The sequence below is a fragment of the Temnothorax americanus genome, unplaced genomic scaffold, assembly GCF_048541705.1.
Source record: "Temnothorax americanus isolate GAGA-0224 unplaced genomic scaffold, ASM4854170v1 Scaffold35, whole genome shotgun sequence".
In the NCBI taxonomy this organism is placed as follows: Eukaryota; Metazoa; Arthropoda; class Insecta; order Hymenoptera; family Formicidae; genus Temnothorax; species Temnothorax americanus.
In genome coordinates, this window is record NW_027509496.1 from 2,032,085 (window position 1) to 2,055,978 (window position 23,894).

General features: G+C 35.1%; 1 protein-coding gene across 1 annotated transcript in view; it reads right to left on the reverse strand.

Annotated features, from left to right (window-relative positions):
* Positions 1-20,606, reverse strand: part of LOC143901636 (uncharacterized) — a 226,935-nt gene extending 206,329 nt beyond the window's left edge. The window contains exons 1-2 of the mRNA XM_077414064.1: positions 20,464-20,606; positions 5,151-5,295 (exon numbers count right to left, since the gene is read on the reverse strand). Coding sequence (XP_077270190.1) covers positions 5,151-5,295; positions 20,464-20,563 — 245 coding nt within the window. The 5' untranslated portion in view covers positions 20,564-20,606. The remainder of the gene's footprint in view (positions 1-5,150; positions 5,296-20,463) is intronic.
* Between the last annotated feature and the right edge of the window lie 3,288 nt (positions 20,607-23,894).

Here is a 23,894-nt window from a genome sequence, read left to right on the forward strand (position 1 = left end):
CTTCCTTCTCAATCGTGCTCGTAGGGCCGCCGCCCTCGCTTACTCTCGGCGCAACGGGGAGGTCCTCGCCGGACGTTCGTCCACTCTCGCGATCGTCGCAACAGTACCGGAATCTTTTCCGCGGCTTCGACTCGCGGCCCCCTAGATCGGGGCGCTTCGCCGCACCGGCGGATGGCGCCACGCTGCCAAAATGGGCCTTCCGGCCTCTTCCTCCTGAAAACTAATAACTAGGTAGTACGCGCAATACAAAGGTTTGAGTGGCGAATACAGTGACGTGCACACGGTGCAACGTCACAGTCCATAAGTAAATATATAAAATTGCGCTTTCATAATTTGTGCGTTGAGATCCAAGGGATTAATTAAAAATAAAAATGTACTTTGGAACGACATATTTTTTAGTCGTTCGATCGTCGAAAGACTTGTCAGCTCTGTGGTAGTACTAATAATGAGCGAACAAAAAGAACAACAAAACACGATCGCTTGTGGTGATTAAGGAGGGAGAACAGAGTAGAAATTGGGGAATTATGTCTCTTTTATAATACGTTCGTAAAGAGTTGAGATTCTCTGTGTTTCTTTGTAAATTTATGGTGTCGTCGAATTGTTTAATAAAGAACATTTCCGCTATTTTCTTCTTTTTAGTCTGTTTCTCCTTGTGTAAAATTTTTGGCTTTTGCCAATCGAAGTCATGTCCATATGATAATCTATGATTACTGACTACGGAATGATTACTGACATTCTTTTTAATATCGTTCTGGTGTTCCCTGAGACGCGTGCTTAAGTGTCCTTTCGTTTGTCTGATGTATGTGGCATTGCAGTCTTTACATTTGATTTTATATGTATATGCTCTGTTTGTTTGAGATCGTCGATTCTGTCTTTCCCCCTTCTAATTATGCAATCAAGTTAGTTAAAATAGAATCGGATATGAAAAGGAGAGATTGTGTATTAGCTGCTATCTGTGGTGGTTGTTGTTGTAATTATATCATTTGGTAGAATTACTACAAATAGCGGGACTTGTGTCGTTGAGTATCCGCGCTCTCAGCGTAGACCATGTATTCATCCGCGCGCTCGGCGCAGACCGCGTTGTGCCCCAGACTCTGATCACGCGAGCGGTGCGTGATACGGCGCGTGCGCGGAACAGACACGTACGTGGTTGCGGCACGACGAGCGTTCATTCGTCTTTCACCTCTCTTTTGAGTAACAACGTTCTCTGCCTTGAGACGATTCGGCGGCGTAATTGATACTGTGTGAAATATTGCGATAATTTGTAAAATATCGGTCGGTATTATTTTCCTCGTGCACTTATCTTTATTCGTGAAGCGAGTACTGAAAGCCTCTGTGAAAAGAAGACGTCGGCACTGTCGAGAGCGGTTGACGACCGATACTTGAGATACGAGGAATGAAGGAATACCGCCGCCATTACCCCATCGTGTGTTCACACGCAGGACGATACCGCCATTACTGGAGGAGAGAGAATGCCCTTGCGGCCGTAATTTAAAGATGTAATTTTTTTCGAGGATTTATTATTCTATACGGAGAATTCTTCAGTTCTCAGGTAACTTTTCGATCTCTGTTATACCATCGATCATCTCAGAGTGGGCGCTATATAGTCGTCCAGCGTAAGATAATGGACTTACAGTCCTTTCATCGTTTCGATCCTTGGTTTCAGAAGTCACGAGAGCTGTTCGAGGAATACTTCCTCAGGAGAAAGAAACCGCATGGCTTCACATTGCATGAGACTGAGCTCAGTATAAAATTCATTCTTTTCTTTTATGGTTGCAACCAATACGAATGTTCACTTTTCTTTTCTATTCAATTAATAATTGCTTAAACCAGATTGTTACTATTGAGAACATTAATGTAAAAGAGATTTCTTTACCATGTATTGTTAAGCATTTCAATGTTAACTAAGTTGCGTTTTATACATATTAAGACCTACCTACGATAGTTTCGCGCGTTATGGAAAGACTAACCGTTATATTAGTCATCATATTCATAATCCGTTGCTTTGAATTACTGAGTTGTGATTTCCTCCGATGGAATCAGATTATTACAAGTGATATTGCGAATAGACGTGAATGTCTTTTGTCATGTTTCATGGATCAATACGTTATATATATATATATATATATATATATATATATATACGTACGTATTAATCCATGAAACATGACAAAAGACATGTCTATTCGCAATATCACTTGTAATAAAATATATATATCGTTTAACATTGTATTATATTAATTCGTAGAAATTGTACAGAAGAATGATCCTTCTAATTATTAATTACTTTCTTTTGAGAATTGTCTACCTCGTTTGTCAGACGATATAATAATCATAAATTAATCAATCCGTATTTTAAGTCGAATTATTCCATTACTGCTCGAGAATAACGTATTATTTTATGCCCGATTATTTTTTCTATATGATGTGTTATATTTATGCATCTTGTCTGTATGTGTATTGGTTTAATACGAATGAGCTTTTTATTGAGATAAATTCTCGAGAATTATACTTGATTATATTCATAGTCTTATGAAAATTGTACACTGAGACAACTATTTCAATAAAATACTTCACTATTAAAGAAGATTGTTAAGATAGTAATTTAATGCATTTAAAAGGATTATGTTTATCTATTAAATATTTTATGTATTGACACTAATCTTTCGGATGTATATTAATGTGCTCATATATGCTTATTATGTCTTTAAAATTATATTACGTTGTTGACGAGAGAAGAAAATATACAATCTCTCGCTCCCTTCGAATTACGAGTAGTGTGTCGTTTCCTACTTTAATTCTAGAGGCCAGGCTTAAGTGTAAGCTTGTACTTAACGCAAGTTTTTTAGGGATTGTAAACAAAGTGTTGATATTGACCTTCCTTAAACCTCGACATATGACATCACTAAGACCTTTGACGTATGGTAACGGTATGCAATTTTTTAAGATGATTTAACCTTTTGGCAATATGCTTATTGATAATTGAACCGAAATAATTGAATCGAAATCTACGGTCGAAACGTAGCGTTGTTTAAATAAAATTGGCCAGTTGGGTCGAATAAACGATACTTAAGCTGATTTTTTTATTATTCACTGGCGATTTAAATTCTCATTTTGGCTGTGTACTCTCTAAATTTCTTGGAGTGGGAATACTGCCACTCCAGTGAGATTTCACTCTTTTGGAGTAAGATTTCACTTTTTTGGAGTGAGATCTCACTCCAAAAAAGTGAAATCTCACTGGAGTGGCAGTATTCCCACTCCAAGAAATTTAGAGAGTATAAAAGTTAAATACATACAACTTTTGTTTCTGGGTTTTTTAACTTTCAATCTTAGTTTTAATTGCACGATATTTTTTTAAATGTTTTCCCTAAGGCGCACGTATCTTATTTTGTACATGTAAACTGCAGTATTTTTTTATTAAACAAATATTGTCGTTAGTGACAAATATATATGTCCAAATTTTTAATTTTTTTTGTTTTTGATGTAAAATCGACTTAGCGCTCTACATTTTTGTGCGTACTTTTATTTTGTAAAAGAATTTTGTAATTCTGTAAATCCAATTTAAAATTTAATGTATCTAACTAAATGTCGGTAACGACTACCACTATAGGATCCCCTTAAGGAAGAAAATTGATGACGTAGCGAGCAGAAAGTAAAGTAGCAGGCAAATCACTTTCGCCTTGCTTTATAGGCATCGAAAGTCGGGCTTTCCGTGGAGGTGTTGTGACAAAATTTTTTTCAAATACGACAATTTTTGCGAAGATATGCTTACATTAACAAAATTATTGTGTCATAAAGTTGCGTTACCTAATTTATCTCAAGTGATATATATTTTCCAAAAAATATATGAAATCTTTAAATTGCATCAATTACAAAGAAAATATATACATATACAGACTATGCCATTTTAAATGCCCCAGGCAAACATTTCAAAAAATATGGAAAAACTTTGTAGACAAATGTTGTATAATATCAAAGGGGAAAATTATGGTAAAACTAATTTTTGAAAAAATCAATTTTTTAAGGTCACATAAACGTTATCGCCATTTTTTTAATGGAATTGTTTGATTTTTTTATGATATGATTTTTCTAATTATTCTACATGTAAAAGTATTAAGGTAAAGTTATCAAAAATTAATAGTTTGCGAGATATTTCAAAAAATACATGTTGCCTATTGCAAATTGCAATTTTTTGCGAAGCAGCAATGTGTTTTCTTGAACACCAATTAATTCATTTTATTATTTTGTACATTAAAATGTTAAGATACAGTCACCAAAAAAATGAATAGGTTACGAGATATTTTATATTTCATGTCAAAATGTATGCCAGAATTAAATATTAAATATTTCGTAAATTATTAATTTTTTGATAACTCTACCTTAATACTTTTATATGTGAAATAATTATAAGAATCTTATTATGTAAAAAAATATATAATTTTATTTTAAAAACTGGCGATGGCCTTTATGTGACCTTAAAAAAATCAATTTTTTCGAAAATTGGTTTTAACATTATTTGTCTCCTTTGATATATATAATATATCCTACAACTTTTGTCTAAAACGGTTTTCCATATATTCCATATTTTTCAAGATATTTGCTTGGACTAATTAAAATGGGACACTCTGCAAGAAACTATAGTAGGCGATTTTGTGTGCCTGCTTGCACGCGCGCGCACGCGTGTGTGTGTGTTGTGTGTGTGTTGTATGTTGTGTGTGTGTGTGTGTGTGTGTGTGTGTGTGTGTGTGTGTGTTGTGTGTGTGTTGTATGTTGTGTGTGTGTGTGTGTGTGTGTGTGTGTGTGTGTGTGTGTGCGTGTGCGTGTGCGTGTGCGTGTGCGTGTGCGTGTGCGTGTGCGTGTGCGTGTGCGTGTGCGTGTGCGTGTGCGTGTGCGTGTGCGTGTGCGTGTGCGTGTGCGTGTGCGTGTGCGTGTGCGTGTGCGTGTGCGTGTGCGTGTGCGTGTGCGTGTGCGTGTGCGTGTGCGTGTGCGTGTGCGTGTGCGTGTGCGTGTGCGTGTGCGTGTGCGTGCGCGTGCGCGTGCGCGTGTGCGTGCGCGTGCGCGTGCGCGTGCGCGTGCGTGTGTGTGTGTGTGTGTGTGTGTGTGTGTGTGTGTGTGTGTGTGTAAACGCGCAGGTGTATATAAATACATACTAATTATTTGTCGTATAATATTCAAGGACAAAGTAATAATAACAATATTTCGTTATTTCATCATCCTGACATTCTCGCGCGCATTCTTCTGGTGTTGAAAATGTCTGTTGAGAATGCCATGTTGTTGAAGTCGATCTCCAATGTGCTAATACAATAATAGATTTTATTAATAGATACACATTTACATAAAATAACCTTCTTAGAAATACATTTTTTTACAATTTTTTAATTTTATTCAAATATAATTTCTAAAGTTATATCAGATGGAAAAAATAAGGGTAATTATTTAGTATAAAGAAACCAGCTCCTTTTACCTTGATATATGTTGTCAAAGACATGACTTTGAGTAACTTTATCTTATAACTTAACCGTCGCTTATTCTTCGTTAAAATGTTATTAACACAAAAGTTTGAAAAATATAACAATTTTAGTTGATACTAAGGGAAGTAATTTGCTGATATGTGTATGGACAGTATACATAGGCGGGGGTGGGTGGGGGTAAACGTTGGTTCGCGTGAAAAGTTGAAAACTCAAACCGTACAATGATATACCTTGTTTCGCCCTGTAAACAGGAGTAGGGTGGGGTGGGATGGACCTTGCTTTGCATATATGGTTCTCTGGACAGCATTGTACTTTCCATGCAAAGCGAGATTCACCTCCATCCCCCCTTGCTTATAAGGCGAAACAAGGTTATTTATCATTGTACGGTTGAGGTTTTCAACTTTTCACTCAAAATAACGTCCACCCCCAACCACTCCTGCTTGCGGGGAAAGAGCGGTAGCCCCTCTCTCGCCTACATGTGTACTGTCTACACATATATCAGCAAATTACATCCTTAAGTATTGACACAAACTTGTATACCTATTTCTTAAACTTTTTTTATTCATAACTTTTAAATAAGCAATGACCGACGATTAAGTTATAAGGAAAAGTTACTCAGAGTCATGTTCTTGGCAACATATGTCAAGGTCAAGGTCATTGGGGCTGGTTCCTCTATACTAAATAATTACCATAATAATAATTTCATACATTATCAGATAAATAGAAAGAAGCAATAGGAATTAGGTGCGGTAATTGGTGCGTAATAATTTATATTCTCAGCCAATACACATAAAAGCGAACGTTTCGACCCTTTTTGGATCATTTTCAGCGCAATATTAATAAGTTAAATGCGAATTACATCAGTCGAGGTTTAATGAGTCAAATTTGATAATAAATAATAAATAAAACGAATATACGGGTAGTCAATTAATTCATGCGGTCTCTCATAAGAAAAGTCCAGCAAGTGTATACGCAAATCAATCGCAAAAATCGCATGTAATTGTTATAATCAGTGCGATATTGTCGGTATTCATTTTTTTTTATTTCCTGTAAGTTACATCTTATACATTTTTACTTTATATTACTTGCAATTTTATACCATCTACTACGTGTGTTACTCCGCGGGCGGCGGTGTGGTCTAGTGGTAGAGCGCCAGACTCGTAATCTGAGGAACCAGGTTCGAGTCCACTAGAGCCATGTAACATGGAAAAGTTTTTTTCCGAAAAACCGCGCCCCTCCGTGCAAGATGCGGAGAAAACTGGGCTCCATCTTTCGGAAGAGACGTTAAACCGTTGGTCCAAAGAAGGAAACAGTAAGGTAGTGGATGAATTGGAGGTTAGGGTTGGGCACGTCCCATCAAAACGCCCTTTAAGGCCCCTTGGGGTATATAAAGTAAAATTCTTTATCCTTCTTACGTGTGTTACTCCGTATATGATTATACAGGTATCTTAGAATTAACACTAACAAGTAGGTAACATTTCCCAAGTAATACACGCCGATTTTGGGGTGTGATTCAAGAATCCAAAAGATGATAATTTATGCCAAAAAATTAACTCATTATTGTTTAGACGACTTATACATTTAATGATATAGGAAGATATAATCAAATATCTCGCAAAAATATATATAAATATATAAATTTTATTTTATCGCACGATAATGAAACAAATCAGTTCCTATTAAAAACATCTTGTAATTTTATTTAAAAAGTTAAAGGCGATCTTATCGTGATCTTCGGAGGCACTCCCTAGGTCAAGCAAAATCATCATCTTATGTGTCCATTAAAATCAGGCAATTTTTGTTTAAAAACTTTTTGCAAATGCGTTGTTTGCGAGATACTTGATCATACCTTTTTATATCATTAAAATGAGAGCACCTTGTATAAGTCGTCTAAACAATATTGAGCTAATTTTTAGGCATAAATTATTATCTTTTGGGGTCCTGAATCACACCTCAAGATATGAAAAAAATCGGCGTATATACGGCGTATCACTTATAGAAAGTGTAAGAACTTGACTCGACCGACCAATGTCTCGTTTCCTTCCTGGTTTTCCATTCTGGGAGTATCGTTTCGAAGATGCTCGGTTTGCGTCGGAGCACACACTTGCTGGACTTCTGCATTATGAGAGACCGCATCAACAAATTGACTACCAGTATATTCGTTTTATTTATTATTTTATCAAATTTGACTGCGTTAGGCCTCAACTGACGTAATTCGCGTTTAATTTATTAATATTGTGCTGAAGATGACCTAAAAAAAGAGTTGAAACGTCCACTAAAGGTATTTATTGACTGAGAATATAAATTAATGCGCACCAATTACTGCGGGTCCTGTGAACTTGGCACACCATACCTAAAAATCTCAAAATTTTTTTAGAGTTCTGACTTTTTTTTGAATAGTTCTAGAGTTCTATATAAGCATTTTAAATAGTTCCGATAATTAAATAAAAAAAAATCGAATTTGAAAATATGGTGCGTTAAGTTCACGCAGCGCACCAAATCATGAAAATCAATTATTTCTTTAGAGTTCTAGATTGTTTTACAATAGTTCTACAGTTCTATATCAAATATATCAATAGTTCTAACAATTAGAAGCAAAAAATCGATTTTTGAAAATCCAGTGTCCAAACTGTAACACCTGTCTAAGAAAGATAACAGTTCCAACCGGATTGTATTTTTTCGACTTTTCCACATAGTTTTGCAAAAAATTTTAATCACTTCCCAGTAATGCAATTATTTTAAAAATAAAAACTATATTTAACATATAAAAAATTTTCAAGAAAGCCGCATTTACGGGCTTTTAGGTGAGGCGCTGGCCGATTTTCGACAGTCCTGTAAATTTTATGATAATTATCTTGTAGATTTGAACATATTCCACCATTTTCCGAAGAGTTCTATTGATAAAAATTATGTGAACATTTTTTAAATAATTTTTTGTCTCGAGAAAGCCGCATTTACGAGTTTCTAGGTGAGGCGCTGGCCAATTTTCGACAATTAGTGAGTTTTATTATAATTATCTTGTAGTTTTGAACGTATTTCAACATTTTCTGAAGAGTTCTGGCGATAAAAATTATGTGAATATTTTTTAAATAATTTTTTGTCCCGAGAAAGCCGCATTTACGAGCTTCTAGGTGAGGCGCTGGTCGATTTTCGACAGTTCTGTGAATTTTATGATAATTATCTTGTAGATTTGAACGCATTCCAACATTTTCCGAAGAGTTCTATTGATGAAAATTATGTGAATATTTTTTAAATAATTTTTTCTCCCGAAAAAGCCGCATTTACGAGCTTCTAGGAGATGCGCCTGCCGATTTTCGACAGTTCTGTGAATTTTATGACAATTATCTTGTAGATTTGAACGTATTCCAACATTTTCCGAAGAGTTCTAATGATAAAAATTATGTAAATATTTTTTAAATAATTTTTGTCCCGAGAAAGCCGCATTTACGAGTTTCTAGGTGAGGCGCTGGCCGATTTTCGACAGTTCTGTGAATTTTATGATAATTATTTAGTAGTTTTGAACGTATTTTTTAACATTTTCCGAAGAGTTCTGACAATAAGAATTATGTGATTATTTTTTAAATAATTTTTTCTCCCGAGAAAGCCGCGTTTACGGGTTTCTAGGTGAGGCGCTGGCCGATTTTCGACAGTTCTGCGAGTTCTAATACAATTCGTCTGCAGTTCTAAACGTGCTTTAATGTTTTTAACATTTAAAAATTAATTTTTATTATTAAAAAATTTGTTTACGCGTTCTTATTAATCTGAGATAAGAGTGGCATTCCCTGAGTTCTACAAAAGAGTCATAACTTTTCCGACAATTCTGCTTAGAGTTTCGAGTATCATCTTTGTTCCCACACTTAGCGATACCAGAACCACGACGAGGACGTGATGGGGATTAGTTCCATTTTTGTTTTTTTGGGGGGGTTTTTTAAGTTTCTAAGTTTTTTTTGTTTTTAATGATTTTTGTTTTTTATTGTATTTTTTAATTTGTTATTAACTATTTTTTTTTATTATTTTATCTTTATTGTTTTTATCTTTTATTTTTATTTTTGTATTTTGTTTTACATTGCCTTCTTTTATTATTATTATATTATTGCATATATCTTTTTAATTTTATTGCCTAATGTAAATAAGAACGTGCAAAATTATTTCGAAAGTGGATTGTAGTTGTGTTCGTTTACGTGATAAGTCATCATATTCATACCACTTCAAACCTATGTATATATACAATCGCTGTATAGTGCCCTGCTCTAGAGTTTGCTCTAGTCGGTCCAATGTATCTGATTGCCCCAATGAAATTATAATATATTCCCTCAACTTCAACGCGTTTACTTATTGCGTTGAGCTCCATGCAACCTAAGGGCGATTTTGCTGAATTTGATGAAACATAATTTTTGTCTGTCAGAATGCTCATATCGATAAGAACATGAGGGCCATATATCAATTTATAATCTTGCGTTTGTTTACAATTTTTGCAGATATAATTTGTATTGATCGCACTATTTATTGCGTCTTGCATATGGCCTGGTCTGTTTTGAAGGATTATATCGACAATAATATTCAAGAACGTAAAACTGCGTTCGCTGGTTTTTTTACAAGCATTGTAACAAAGAGATCTTGTGCAGCTCGGATGTAAAATATATTCCGCAAGATGAGCAGCATTGCAGTTTGCATCTAAAGTTTGCAATTGTCGTGTGTACTGCGACATTTTAAGAATTAGAACATTGCGTAAAATTCGAGCTCTCTCAACTTTAGCTGATGCGTTCACTTTGCCATCCGTTAAAAGTTTTTCAGCTAATTTTGTAATTTTGCTGTCAATTGCACAGGTTGCTTTTTTATAAGAAAGATTTGTTGCTATTGCACTCATTTTAGCTTGTAGTAACGAGTCAAGCACATGTGTCTTTTACAATAATTTTAACCCGTCGCAATGCACTGGTTCGCATAGATTCCCATTAGGCATTAGAGGTATACCTATTGCAGCGCCGTTCGGCAAAGAGTCCCAAACGGTGCAGGCATCCAAATAATTAAGTTTTTTTTCGGTATTTTCCATTATTGTCAATCTTTCTTTTTCGTTTATTTGCATCGGTTTTACCCTCTCCCCGCCAGTTTTCTTTAATATTCAATTCATTTTCACTTTCGCGAGATACAACAAATGTGTTTCTTTCTTTCTGTGGCTCTTCTTTTAATGGAGTGGAGGTTTTAGCATAGCATGCGTTAAATTCCGATTCGGATGGAAGAGTGGAAGTGTTACTGCTCAATTTTGTACTTTTTTGAAGAAACGGTAAATGACGTAGATGTTTCAGTTGTCTTAGATTTATTATTAGTACAAGATTCACTTATTTCTGGTTCATTTAATGAAAATTGTTGTTTTGTAATATCATTTATTGTAACCTGTACAATTATCTTTCGTCGTTGTATTCGGTGATGTTTTATTAGACGTGATGCACGTTGAACTTCGTTCTTTTTCTTTTTCTTCGATGGATCCAGATTGAACTGTGGAGTCTGATTGTGGTGTTGTAATTTCAGGGTTTGAAATTATTATATTCTTCACTTTATTGTGCTCGGCGTATGCTAATCTTAACTTTCCATCGAGATAGTTAGGATGTTCCATCACAAACTTATCCACTCTCATTGGTACCCTACCTTTGAAAACTACGTTTTTTAAATTAGATAACGTCTCTTTAACTGGCGACGATTTAGCCACTGTACCGCCTCGTTTGAAATGCGGACGCATTATACCCAAGCAGCAAAATAGGGCGAAATTACGTTTATTCGACCTTCTGATAGGTTCAAAAGTCTGTTCGACCAAGCCCAACTTACGTCGAATCGACGTCGAAAGAAGGTAAGTGGGGAATAAAGTTGAAGTAATTTTACGGTTGAAATTAGGTAATGCAAGGCATTTCGCCTTATAAGTCATAGTCTGATTCGGTGAAATGGACCTATCAGAAGGTCGAATATCGGTAATATTTTGGTAATTTTGACCAATTTGTGCCCTCTCTTTGACCTAACTTTTGTCTTTGAGACATCTAGTAGATGGCAGCGCTGCACATCACGAAAAAATATGTATTCCATATTAGTTCTACCAAGACGGGTCTATGCTACAGTCATAGCATATGGTTCAAACCAGCCATGGAAACTTGGAGTAAAATATTAATAGAGTCCACCACCACGTCGGTTTTGAAACTGAATATCGTGTGACATGTAACAGAAATATAAGTGCGAAAGAAAATTTTCTGTACAGAATTTTATTTTACTTCGTTAAAAGCAACGCGATGTCAAAAATAAATAATTTAAGCAATTATTAATTAATCGTTAATTATTTAGCAATAATATTTTTTGCATTTAGCACAATAAAAGTATTTTAATCTTGCACCTAACGTGAAAAGTATCGCAAAATAGATTTTTTTTCAATTCTTAGTTACTCTGAGAGATATAATATAATTTATTTTATAATGCCTATATTTTTAGAAAGCGTTTTGATGTATCATGGCGGACATACTGGTTCTCATAATAATGGCTGATTTAACGTTTTCGTCTGAATTTCGACCTGTAAGTTGAATTTCCCTACTGTGAAAACCAAATACTAAATTTTGAGGGCAGATTTCCTTAATTAGGGCATTTTTACTTTAAAGTCGTTGACTTTAAAATCGTCTTGTCGATCAATAAGGCATTTTGACTAATAAGTCTGATTTCCCTATTTATAAGTGAAATTGACTTCAAAGATCGACTTCGAAATACGGCGTGCTTCGAGATCTGTGGATCGATATATCGAGAAATGCCGGTCGGCTGTGCCGCGAACGTAAACATTGATCATGAGTTCACCGTGTGACGCGGTCGAGTGCGAACGTGTTTTGTTCTGTAACGACTCTATCTCGCAAATTCGCTGTTGCTCGCGCGAATCGTCTCGATTATTCTATTTATTACAGTATAGAGAGTTTCTTCTGTACTTCGTAACTTCTTGAAAAATCTCATCCCCCCCGGGTGACGAGCGCCGAATTAATTCCCGTGTGTTTGCGTTTCCTAGCATAACGATCGCAAGCCTTGTACAATGAGAAAAATACAGTAGGAAGATATTAGTGTGTGTCGGGCGTTAACCTCGATTTATTCATTTATCGATGAGGAACAATTTTATTTTCTTTGATAATGCGTCTTACAAAAGGTCTTACAAAATGGATAATTATTTATCAGCAAACAGGAATCGATACGTGCAATAATTATAGATAGGTTATGGTAACTTTCAATAATTTAAGGTCCAAGACCAATAACTAACACTCAAGGCAATTTTGCTGGGCATTTCGACCTAAAATCGGACCAATTTCTCTTATAGGTCATTTTCCGTGGTAATCTCAACTTTGTAGTTAACTCGTAGTACGGCCGCGAGGTTTATTTCGCGCCTAAAATATTCCCTATTAGTCAAGTCAAACACACAAGACTTATATATGGTAAAAATTAGGTAATCCTGACCAATTAAGTCATATCGCCTACGAAATTGAAATTAGGTAATACAACCAGGTCACATTTCCTTCAAATGGGGGTCTAATTTTGACTTATAAGTTGAATCGACTTTGAAGGCATACCTTTGATCAAAATTTAGTCATTTACAACCTATTGTATAACTTTAAAGTCATTAAACTTTAAAGGCATTTTGTAGGTTTGAACTACGTAATTTTCAACCTGTACTTAAGACTTCAAACGCTATTTGATTTTTAAGACATTTTTTATGTCAAAAGTTGGTAATTCTTCACTTAATTAGGGCAATCTGATTTTGGTTTGGTTAAGATGCTCTGCTTTGCTGCTTGGGTACCAGTCCACAGAGGTACAAAAGTCATTAAATCTTTAATTTAGATGCAGTAGTTGGATTGTGTAAAGCATTGAGTACGTCACCATCAACAGATTGTCCTGCCAATTCTTGAGCAGTGGTGAATATTCCGTGTGCCCACGTTTTCCAGCAAGATATTCCATCGTCAGATGCTGAAATTGTTTCGTAGTCATCTTTCTCTACTTCGTCATCATTCTTTAGTACATCATTGACAAGCACGCCTTGTTTAATAATACTGTTAACATGCCGCAAACACAGTTCTGAAGGTACTGGATCGTTTGAATTATTGACGCCGATTTTTTGACTTAAGGCTACTGTCAAAATATATTTTAACAGGTAAGTAAGATCCTGCACATTGGACATTTGATATATTTGAGCAATAGACCTGATGTAAAATTGGCGATCTTTTGCTGCTTTCTTACGTAAACAATTCCATTTTGCAATCATTGCTACTAGGTGGCTAACATCAAGTCGTAAAAAACATGCTGGAATTTTTGTATTGCAACTGTCGGGCGATAAGTCTGCTTCCATAAAACAAATTTGAAAACATTTTTGTAAATAATGTTTTAAATTGACACAGTTCGCAAATGTTCTTGCTAGAGCAACTAAGATAGCTGTACCGAAATCGGACGTTACAATTCGTGGTACACGAGCACCCGATCTTATAAATTCAGACAAAAAATATGTAATTAACGATGCATCTTGCTTCGATGATACCATCTGAAAAACCAGTATACTTGGATTATCACTATCCTCGAATGCAAAAACACATTGATATAAAAATATATGCGCAGATGTTATATCGCCATACACAATTAACTTTTTAGCCACACTACATGTAGCATCAACTGTCATGTAGCTATCCAAAAAACGGTGTCCTAATTTGTACATTTCTAATTGCTCCTTAGACAAGTACATGCAAAAGAAAGGATCCATTCCTATTGCATGTATTGAACCAACCTGTACTTCATATTTGGCAACGCGTAAGTTAATTACTGGATTCGTACTCTCTAAGCCAAGGCGTTTGTCTATTTCTTGTTGCTTCGTTTTGCGTAGAACGTGTTCATGTGGCATATTTGGCGGTATTTTGTCACCAAATTTCATCAGCAATTTTGCTTGTTCAGTTTGCCAAACCGATGCAGGTTTATTAGCATCAACGAGGTGAGCGGCAACTTTCTGGCGTAAGTATCCCGCCAGAGGTCTTTTTCGTTTGTAGGTAATTTTTGTATCAAAATCTGTTACCAAAAATTCAAAAACACAATCCTTATGTGCAACAGGTTTTGAGAACATTTTACCATCTATTATAGCACCGCATTCATTACAATGTCTTTTAATGTGCACATAGCATTGAGCAGATGGACGTTTATAAACTCTACCACTTTTAAACGTAATGGCACATGGAATATCAGTTTGAGAATAAATGTTTTCTGCTATAATATGTGACCATACACGTTTCTTTAGCGTCACGTATCGTTTATCGCCGTAAATAAGGGATTCCGGTTTCATTGCTTTCCATTTCTCAGCGGATACTATTATTTTGTATGATGACGATATCTTCTGTTCAGTCTGTGACTCACAATCAAAATGAGATGCGTTAGTTAATTTGCCATGACGTACAATTTGTCTTTTGTTATCGTCAATATTATAAACGCGTAAAACTTCCGACAGGAAGATTCCTCGATTTTCATTTAATATAGTGTACACGTGTTTCGGGGTAATGTCGCTTTCTTTACTTCTCATTTCATCTGAAATTTTGACATAAACTGCATCACGTGGAGGTAAAACCTTCCCGCTTGAATCGATTGTCCAAAAAGATGAATTTGTTAAGATTTGTAACAATATCTCTTTGTCATACATTTTTGTTGTTTCTACTATGTTACATATGCACTGAAATAAGAGAATTTAAGACAATACAGATTACAATTAATGCAGGCAATAACAAAAATTGTATACTGTATAATTACATATAACGGTACAGTGATTGCCTAATAGCAACAGTTAGCCGTAAGAGGAAATCAAATATCGAATATTAATGCAAACGATCGAAAGCACGTTCCAAAAGAGATAGTCAAATGTGGCTACGTCGCGACCTTCCAATGTCTCCGCCGTGGCGCTGCCAGATCGCGTGGAGAGGATAGCGCAGGCAAGAGCACAGGCAAGCCGTGGTAGAGTGATATACCCTCTGCCAGAGATCTCCTCCACGCGCACTGCCGGTGATCCCCTCCACGAGCTCGATCCCCTCCACGAGCTCTGGCAGCGCCACGGCGGAGACATAGGAAAGTCGCGACGTAGCCACATTTGACTGAATCTTTTGGAGGGGATCACTGGCAGTGCGCGTGGAGGGGATCTCTGGCAGAGGGTATATCACTCCACCACGGCTTGCCTGTGCATCGGTTTGGCAAGCTAAAAAAGCAAAATTGCTGATGAAGTTTGGTGACAAAATACCGCCAAATATGCCACATGAACACGTTCTACGCAAAGCGAAGCAACAAGAAGTAGACAAACGCCTTGGCTTAGAGAGTACGAATCCAGTAATTAATTTACGCGTTGCCAAATATGAAGAACAAGTTAGTTCAATACATGCAATAGGAATGGATCCTTTCTTTTGCATGTACTGGTCTAAGGAGCAATTAGAAATGTACAAATTAGGACACCGTTTTTTGAATAGCTACATGACAGTTGATGCCACAGGTAGTGTGGCTAAAAAGTTAATTGTGTATGGCGATATAACATCTGCGCATATATTTTTATATCAATGTGTTCTTGCATTCGAAGATAGTGATAATCCAAGTATACTGGTTTTTCAGATGGTATCATCGAAGCAAGATGCATCGTTAATTACATATTTTTTGTCTGAATTTATAAGATCGGGTGCTTGTGTACCACGAATTGTAACGTCTGATTTTGGTAGAGCTATCTTAGTTGCTCTAGCAAGAACATTTGCGAACTGTGTCGATTTAAAACATAATTTACAAAAATGTTTTCAAATTCGTTTTATGGAAGCAGACTTATCGCTCGACAATTGCAATACAAAAATTCCAGCATGTTTTTTACGACTTGATGTTAGTCACCTAGTAGCAATGATTGCAAAATGGAATTGTTTACGTAAGAAAGCAGCAAAAGTTCGCCAATTTTACATCAGGTCTATTGCTCAAATATATCAAATGTCCAATGTGCAGGATATTACTTACCTATTAAAATGTATTTTGACAGTAGCCTTAAGTAAAAAAATCGGCGTCAATAATTCAAACGATCCAGTACCTTCAGAACTATGTTTGCGGCATTTTAACAGTATTATTAAACAAGGGGTGCTTGTCAATGATGTACTAAAGAATGATGACAAAGTAGAGAAAAAAGACTACGAAACAATTTCAGCATCTGACGATGGAATATCTTGCTGGAAAACGTGGGCACACGGAATATTCATCACTGCTCAAGAATTGGCAGAACAATCTGTTGATGGTGAGGTACTCAATGCTTTACACAATCCAACTGCTGCATCTAAATTAAAAGATTTAATGATTTTTGTACCTCTGTGAACTGGTATAAAGCGTCCGCATTTCAAACGAGGCGGTACAGTGGCTAAATCGTCGCCAGTTGAAGGAACGTTTTCTAATTTAAAAAACGTAGTTTTCAAAGGCAGGCTACCAATGAGAATGGATAAGTTTGTGATGGAACATCTTAACTATCTCGATGGAAAGTTAAGATTAGCATACGCCGAGCACAATAAAGTGAAGAATAATATAATTTTAAACCCTGAAATTACAACAACACAATCAGACTCCACAGTTCAATCTGGATCCATCGAAGAAAAAGAAAAAGAACGAAGTTCAACGTACATCACGTCTAATAAAACATCACCGAATACAACGACGAAAGATAATGTACAGGTTACAATAAATGATATTACAAAACAACAATTTTCATTAAATGAACTAGAAATAAGTGAATCTTGTACTAATAATAAAATTAAGACAACTGAAACATCTACGTCATTTACCGTGTCTTCAAAAAAGTACAAAATTGAGCAGTAACACTTCCACTCTTCCATCCGAATCGGAATTTAACGCATGCTATGCTAAAACCTCCACTCCATTAAAAGAAGAGCCACAGAAAGAAAGAAACACATTTGTTGTATCTCGCGAAAGTGAAAATGAATTGAATAATAAAGAAAACTGGCGGGGAGAGGATAAAACCGATGCAAATAATCGAAAAAGAAATATTGACAATAATGGAAAATACCGAAAGAAATTAATTACTTGGATGCCTGCACCGATTGGGACTTTTTGCCGAACGGCGCTGCAGTAGGTATACCTCTGATGCCTAATGGGAATCTATGCGAACCAGTGCATTGCGACGGGATTAAAATTATTGTAAAAAACACATGTGCTTTTGACTCGTTACTATAAGCTAAAATAAGTGCAATAGCAACAAATCTCTCTTATAAAGAAGCAACCTGTGTAATTGACAGCAAAATTACAAAATTAGCTTAAAAGCTTTTAACGGATGGCAAAATGACCGCAGCAGCTAAAGTTGAGAGAGCTCGAATTTTACGCAATGTTCCAATTCTTAAAATGTCGCAGTACACACGACAATTGCAAACTTTAGATGCAAACTGCAATGCTGCTCATCTTGTGGAATACATTTTACATCCGAGCTACACAAGATCTCTTTGTTGCTATGCTTGTAAAAAAACCAGCGAACGCAATTTTACGTTCTTGAATATTAATGTCGATATAATCCTTCAAAACGGACCAGGCCATATGCAAGACGCAATAAATAGTGCGATCAATACAAATTATATCTACAAAAATTGTAAACAAACGCAAGATTATAAATTGATATATGGCCCTCATGTTCTTATCGATATGAGCATTCTGACAGACAAAAATTATGTTCCATCAAATTCAGCAAAATTGCCCTTAGGTTGCATGGAACTCAACACAATAAGTAAACGCGCTGAAGTTAAGGGAATATATTATAATTTCATTGGGGCAATCAGATACATTGGACCGACTAGAGCAAACTCTAGAGCAGGGCACTATATACAGCGATTGTATACATAGGTTTGAAGTGGTATGAATATGATGACTTATCACGTAAACGAACACAACTACAATCCACTTTCGAAATAATTCCGCACGTTCTTATTTACATCAGGCAATAAAGTTAAAAAGATATATGCAATAATATAATAATAATAATAAAAGAAGGCAATGTAAAACAAAATACAAAAATAAAAATAAAAGATAAAAACGATAAATATAAAATAATAAAAAAAATAGTTAATAACAAATTAAAAAATACAATAAAAAACAAAAAAACTTAAAAACTTAAAAACCCCCCCAAAAAAACAAAAATGGAACTAATCCCCATCACGTCCTCGTCGTGGTTCTGGTATCGCTAAGTGTGGGAACAAAAATGATACTCGAAACTCTAAGCAGAATTGTCGGAAAAGTTATGACATTTTTGTAGAACTCAGGGAATGCCACTCTTATCTCAGATTAATAACAACGCGTAAACAAATTTTCTAATAATAAAAATTAATTCTTAAATGTTAAAAACATTAAAGCACGTTCAGAACTGCAGACGAATTGTATTAGAACTCACAGAACTGTCAAAAATCGGCCAGCGCCTCACCTAGAAACCCGTATAAATGCGGCTTTCTCGGAAGAAAAAATTATTTAAAAAATAATCACATAAATCTTATCGCCAGAACTCTTTGAAAAATGTTAAAATACGTTCAAAACTACAAGTTAATTATCATAAAATTCACAGAACTTTCAAAAATCGGCCAGCGCTTCACCTAGAAAATCGTAAATGCGGCTTTTTTGGGAAAAAAAATTATTTAAAAAATATTCACATAATTTTTATCGCCAGAACTCTTCAGAAAATGTTGGAATACGTTCAAATCTACAAGATAATTATCATAAAATTTATAGAACTGTCGAAAATCGGCCAGCGCCTCACCTAAAAACCCGTAAATACGGCTTTCTCGGGACAAAAAATTATTTAAAAAATATTCACATAATTTTTATCGCCAGAACACTTCGGAAAATGTTGAAATACGTTCAAAACTACAAGATAATTATAATAAAACTCACAGAACTGTCGAAAATTGGCTAGCGCCTCACCTAGAAGCTCGTAAATGCGGCTTTCTCGAGACAAAAAATTATTTAAAAAATGTTCACATAATTTTTATCAATAGAACTCTTCGGAAAATGATGGAATACGTCCAATCTACAAGATAATTGTCATAAAATTCATAGAACTGTCGAAAATCGGCCAGCGCCTCACCTAGAAGCTCGTAAATGCGGCTTTTTCGGGAGAAAAAATTATTTAAAAAATATTCACATAATTTTCATCAATAGAACTCTTCAGAAAATGTTGGAATACGTTCAAATCTACAAGATAATTATCATAAAATTTATAGAACTGTCGAAAATCGGCCAGCGCCTCACCTAAAAACCCGTAAATGCGGTTTTCTTGAAAATTTCTTATATGTTAAATATGGTTTTTATTTTTAAAATAATTGCATTACTGGGAAGTGATTAAAATTTTTTGCAAAACTATATGAAAAAGTCGAAAAAATACGATCCGGTCGGAACTGTTATCTTTCTTAGACAGGTGTTACAGTTTGGACACTGGATTTTCAGAAATCGATTTTTTGCTTCAAATTGTTAGAACTATTGGTATATTTGATATAGAACTGTAGAACTATTGTAAAACAAACATTTTCATGATTTGGTGCGCTGCGTGAACTTAGCGCACCATATTTTCAAATTTGATTTTTTTTTATTTAATTATCGGAACTATTTAAAATGCTTATATAGAACTCTAGAACTATTCAAAAGAAAGTCAGAACTCTGAAAAAATTTTGAGGTTTATAGGTATGGTGTGCCAAGTTTGCAGGACCATTACTGCGCCTGACTTTTATTGTCTCTTTTTATTTATGTAATTTATTCAAGAGAGCCTTTATACACTTTAATTTTATACATTATTTTGTATATAAAAGTACCCTGGCAAAATGATCGACAAATGAATATTTATGATAACTTTATTCTAAAACTTTTATGTCCAAAACCGGAATTTCTTAATATGTTTAATGAATACATCTTATTTTCAAACATTAATGCACGTAATTTAAATTTAGCTTAAAACTTAAATGGTTACCTTGACAAAATTGAAGATTGACATTTATTAGAAATATCAACACAAATATGAATGTAGACGATAGCAACATATTGTAATAAAACCAAAAAAAAGGTTGCATGTTTACGATCGCTAATACCAAAGTACTATGAGTACAGTTTAAGTATAAAATTGTTTTTTACCGCAATATCATGATACAATTTCTATTTTTAAGAGAAACTCGACTGTGTTTATGTAAATGCACGATACTTATCAGTTCTAACGCAAGCTCGTGCAATTTATCACCTAAAAGACTTTATTTACAAGTAATATTTTTATTCTAATTTGTTGAATACTTATCGTGTTTTAAGCTAATGCAAAGTGCACTTATCAATGCAAGCTTTATTTAAAAATATATTAATAAAATGTGATAATAACAATATGATTAATTATATATTTTCTTCATATACAATAAACAAGTATACAAAAACTAATTAAAAATTGAATTATTATACTAATTATATAACAAATCATCCGATACATAACAAACTAAGCTCTATGTTAGAGATAAAGTAAAAAATGAAATTTTCCAGTCTATTAGAGAAAGTACAGCTAATGTAAAACCTAACAAAAAGTCTTTACAAGAAAAAAAAATACGCCAACCAAATAAAAGAAATGTATAAAACGACCCCACCGGATTAAACGGCCTTCCTCTGATTTTTACCGAGTACATATAGCGTTGTCATTGAGAGACTTACAATTAGTAACTAGGTAATTATACAGAAAGAGGGCAACTTCAACCGATTTCAATGACCTTGACATATGTCGTCAAGGACGTGATCCTGAGTAACTTTTCCTTATAACTTAATCGGCGGTTATTGCTTATTTAAAAGTTATAAACAAAATTGTGTCAGTGCTAAAGAAAGTAATTTGCTGATATGTGTGCATAGGCCATAGATAGTACACATGTAGGCGGGGGAGAGGCCTCTCCCCTGCAAGCAGCGATGGATGGGGGTGGACCTCGGTTCGCGTGGAAAATTGAAAACCTAAACCGTACAATGATAAACCTTTAATTAGATTGAAGCGAGATTCACCCCATCCCACCCCGGCCTGTTTATAAGGCAAAACAAGGTCTATCATTGTACGATTCAGGTTTTCAACTTTCCACGCGAACCGAGGTCCACCCCCACCTACCCCCGCCTACATGTGTACACTGTCTATACACACATATCAGTAAATTACTTCCTTTAGCACTGAAATAAAACTTGTTTTCTCAAACTTTTTTTATTCATAACTTTTAAATAAGCAATGACCGCCGATTAAGTTATAAAAAGAAGTTACTCAGGATCACGTCTTTGACAGCATATGTTAAAATCATTGAAATTGGTGAGGTTGCTCTCTTTCTGTATTGTTGACGCAGACGACTGTAAGAAGAGGAGTCAGGAATAATGAGTGCTCGAAACCGAATTGTTGATTGCAAATTAACACTCTTGATATATGTTTGAGAAAGATACAACGCTTATATATTTCTATACGTGACTAGCTGCTTGCAGTGGCTGCGTTAGAGTTACTGAACTGTTCGCGTAGATCAATCGTCGCTCGATCAGTCTCGTTCGACGCTAGAGAGTCTTCGGCATACTTGCATACTACTTTACCTACGGAAGCGAACACGCGTAAAACTACATCAATATGTATAATTACCAAAGCTGGAAATGGTGCCATGAAACTATGCCAACACTGAGACAGAAAAATTTATTTGTGACTCATGCAAATAAAAATTGACTATTTTCCTACTGACTATAAGCCTAAATCAATTTTTCTTCCTCATAGAAGAAGCTTTGTTTTCGTAAACCTCGTATATGAAAATTTGATCACGTATAAAGTTAAGTCTAATCACCCAAATTTTAAAGAATTATATGAAATAAGGGACAAAACCGAAAAAAAAGTTTTTTTTTAGCTTTCTATGCCAATGTGTTCAGAATGTTCTAAAACGTCGAAAAATACACTTTTTTTTAAAAATGTCTGCGTTAGTACGTGCGTGATCTGGTTTTTGATACCTTTTTCAAAAAAGGTAAAAAAAGGTGCCAAGTACACGCGCAATGTTGTAAATCCAAAAATCCAACCTAAGTGTGGTAGTAGCTTTAATTTCTTTGCAACAAAATTATTATATCACATAATTGTGTTACCTAACTTAACCCAAGTGACATGTATCTCAAAAAACAAATAAAATCTCTAAATTGCGCCAATTGCCCGGGGAAAAAAACCTTTTATTTGTTCATACTAATTCGTATTAGTTTATATTAGTAAATATATGATTATATCCCAGCGAGAAATGACCCATCGAATTGACGTATAATTGACGTCGAAAACGTATATCGAAAAGTAATTGAAATATTCATCGATTTTGATTGATTTATGGCACAACTTTCGATGACTTTTCGACTCAGAATAAATCGATTTCGACTCGATATTGATTATTATTTCCTCACTGCAGATATGGGCCGATTCACCGTCTCCGATTAACATGATCCTCCGATTAAACTCTTTCTAAGGGGGGGGAGATCCATAGACTTGCAAGTTGCGAGGAGAAGACGGATGAATTGACGAGGGGGATTATTTAAAAATGGAAGAATATCTCTTGGAGATTGAGGAAAAGTTTCCTCAATGTATTTGACTAAATAAAAGGCTTTACTAAAGTATAATCCGCAATTAAATATTACATGGATAATATTTTGCATTGGGTTGCCGCAAGGGCAGCGTTCGGCTGATGACAAAGAACGAGACGTCTGTCGTAGCGTGGACATAAAGTAAAGCATACATAAAAAAACGTAAGACGTAAAAGACTAGAAAATAAATAGCCTTTCGCGACTTACGTTATTCTCTACCTTATTTTAGTCTATTAACAGCCTTCCAAAGTTTTGATCACAGACTTATATCCAATTGCAGCACTGCTGTTTGGCGCCGTCGGTGCTCAACGAAATATTCAAGTCGTTGCTCGGTTGCCGGGTTGTTTGCGCACGCGCAGCAAATAGCGGCTCATACATATAACGCAAGTAATAAAAAACTGTGTTCAGCAGAGAAAACTACTTTGCAATTGTTGTAAAACTTGTGAATGTGATTGGTGTATGCTTTTAATTTTGGCCGAAACTAAGAGTAATACTCCAATCAAATTCACAAATTTTACAACTGCAGTTGCAAAGCAGCTTTCTGCTGAATACACAATTATAATTAGTATAATGCCTGTATATAGGTGCCTATATATAAAAACTTTTTTTACTTTCTGTCTAATATTTATTTTTAATTATTTAATTTTTTGTTTAATTTTTAATTATGTTTAAAAAGTAATGACAAACACGGCAGGTATGTCTAGAATTCTTATTGTTAGATAGGTGACCGACAGAAAGAGAGTTCTTTTGAAGTCAATTTTGTCTTTATTATGTGTAGTTATCTTTATAAAAAAAGAAAATACGTTG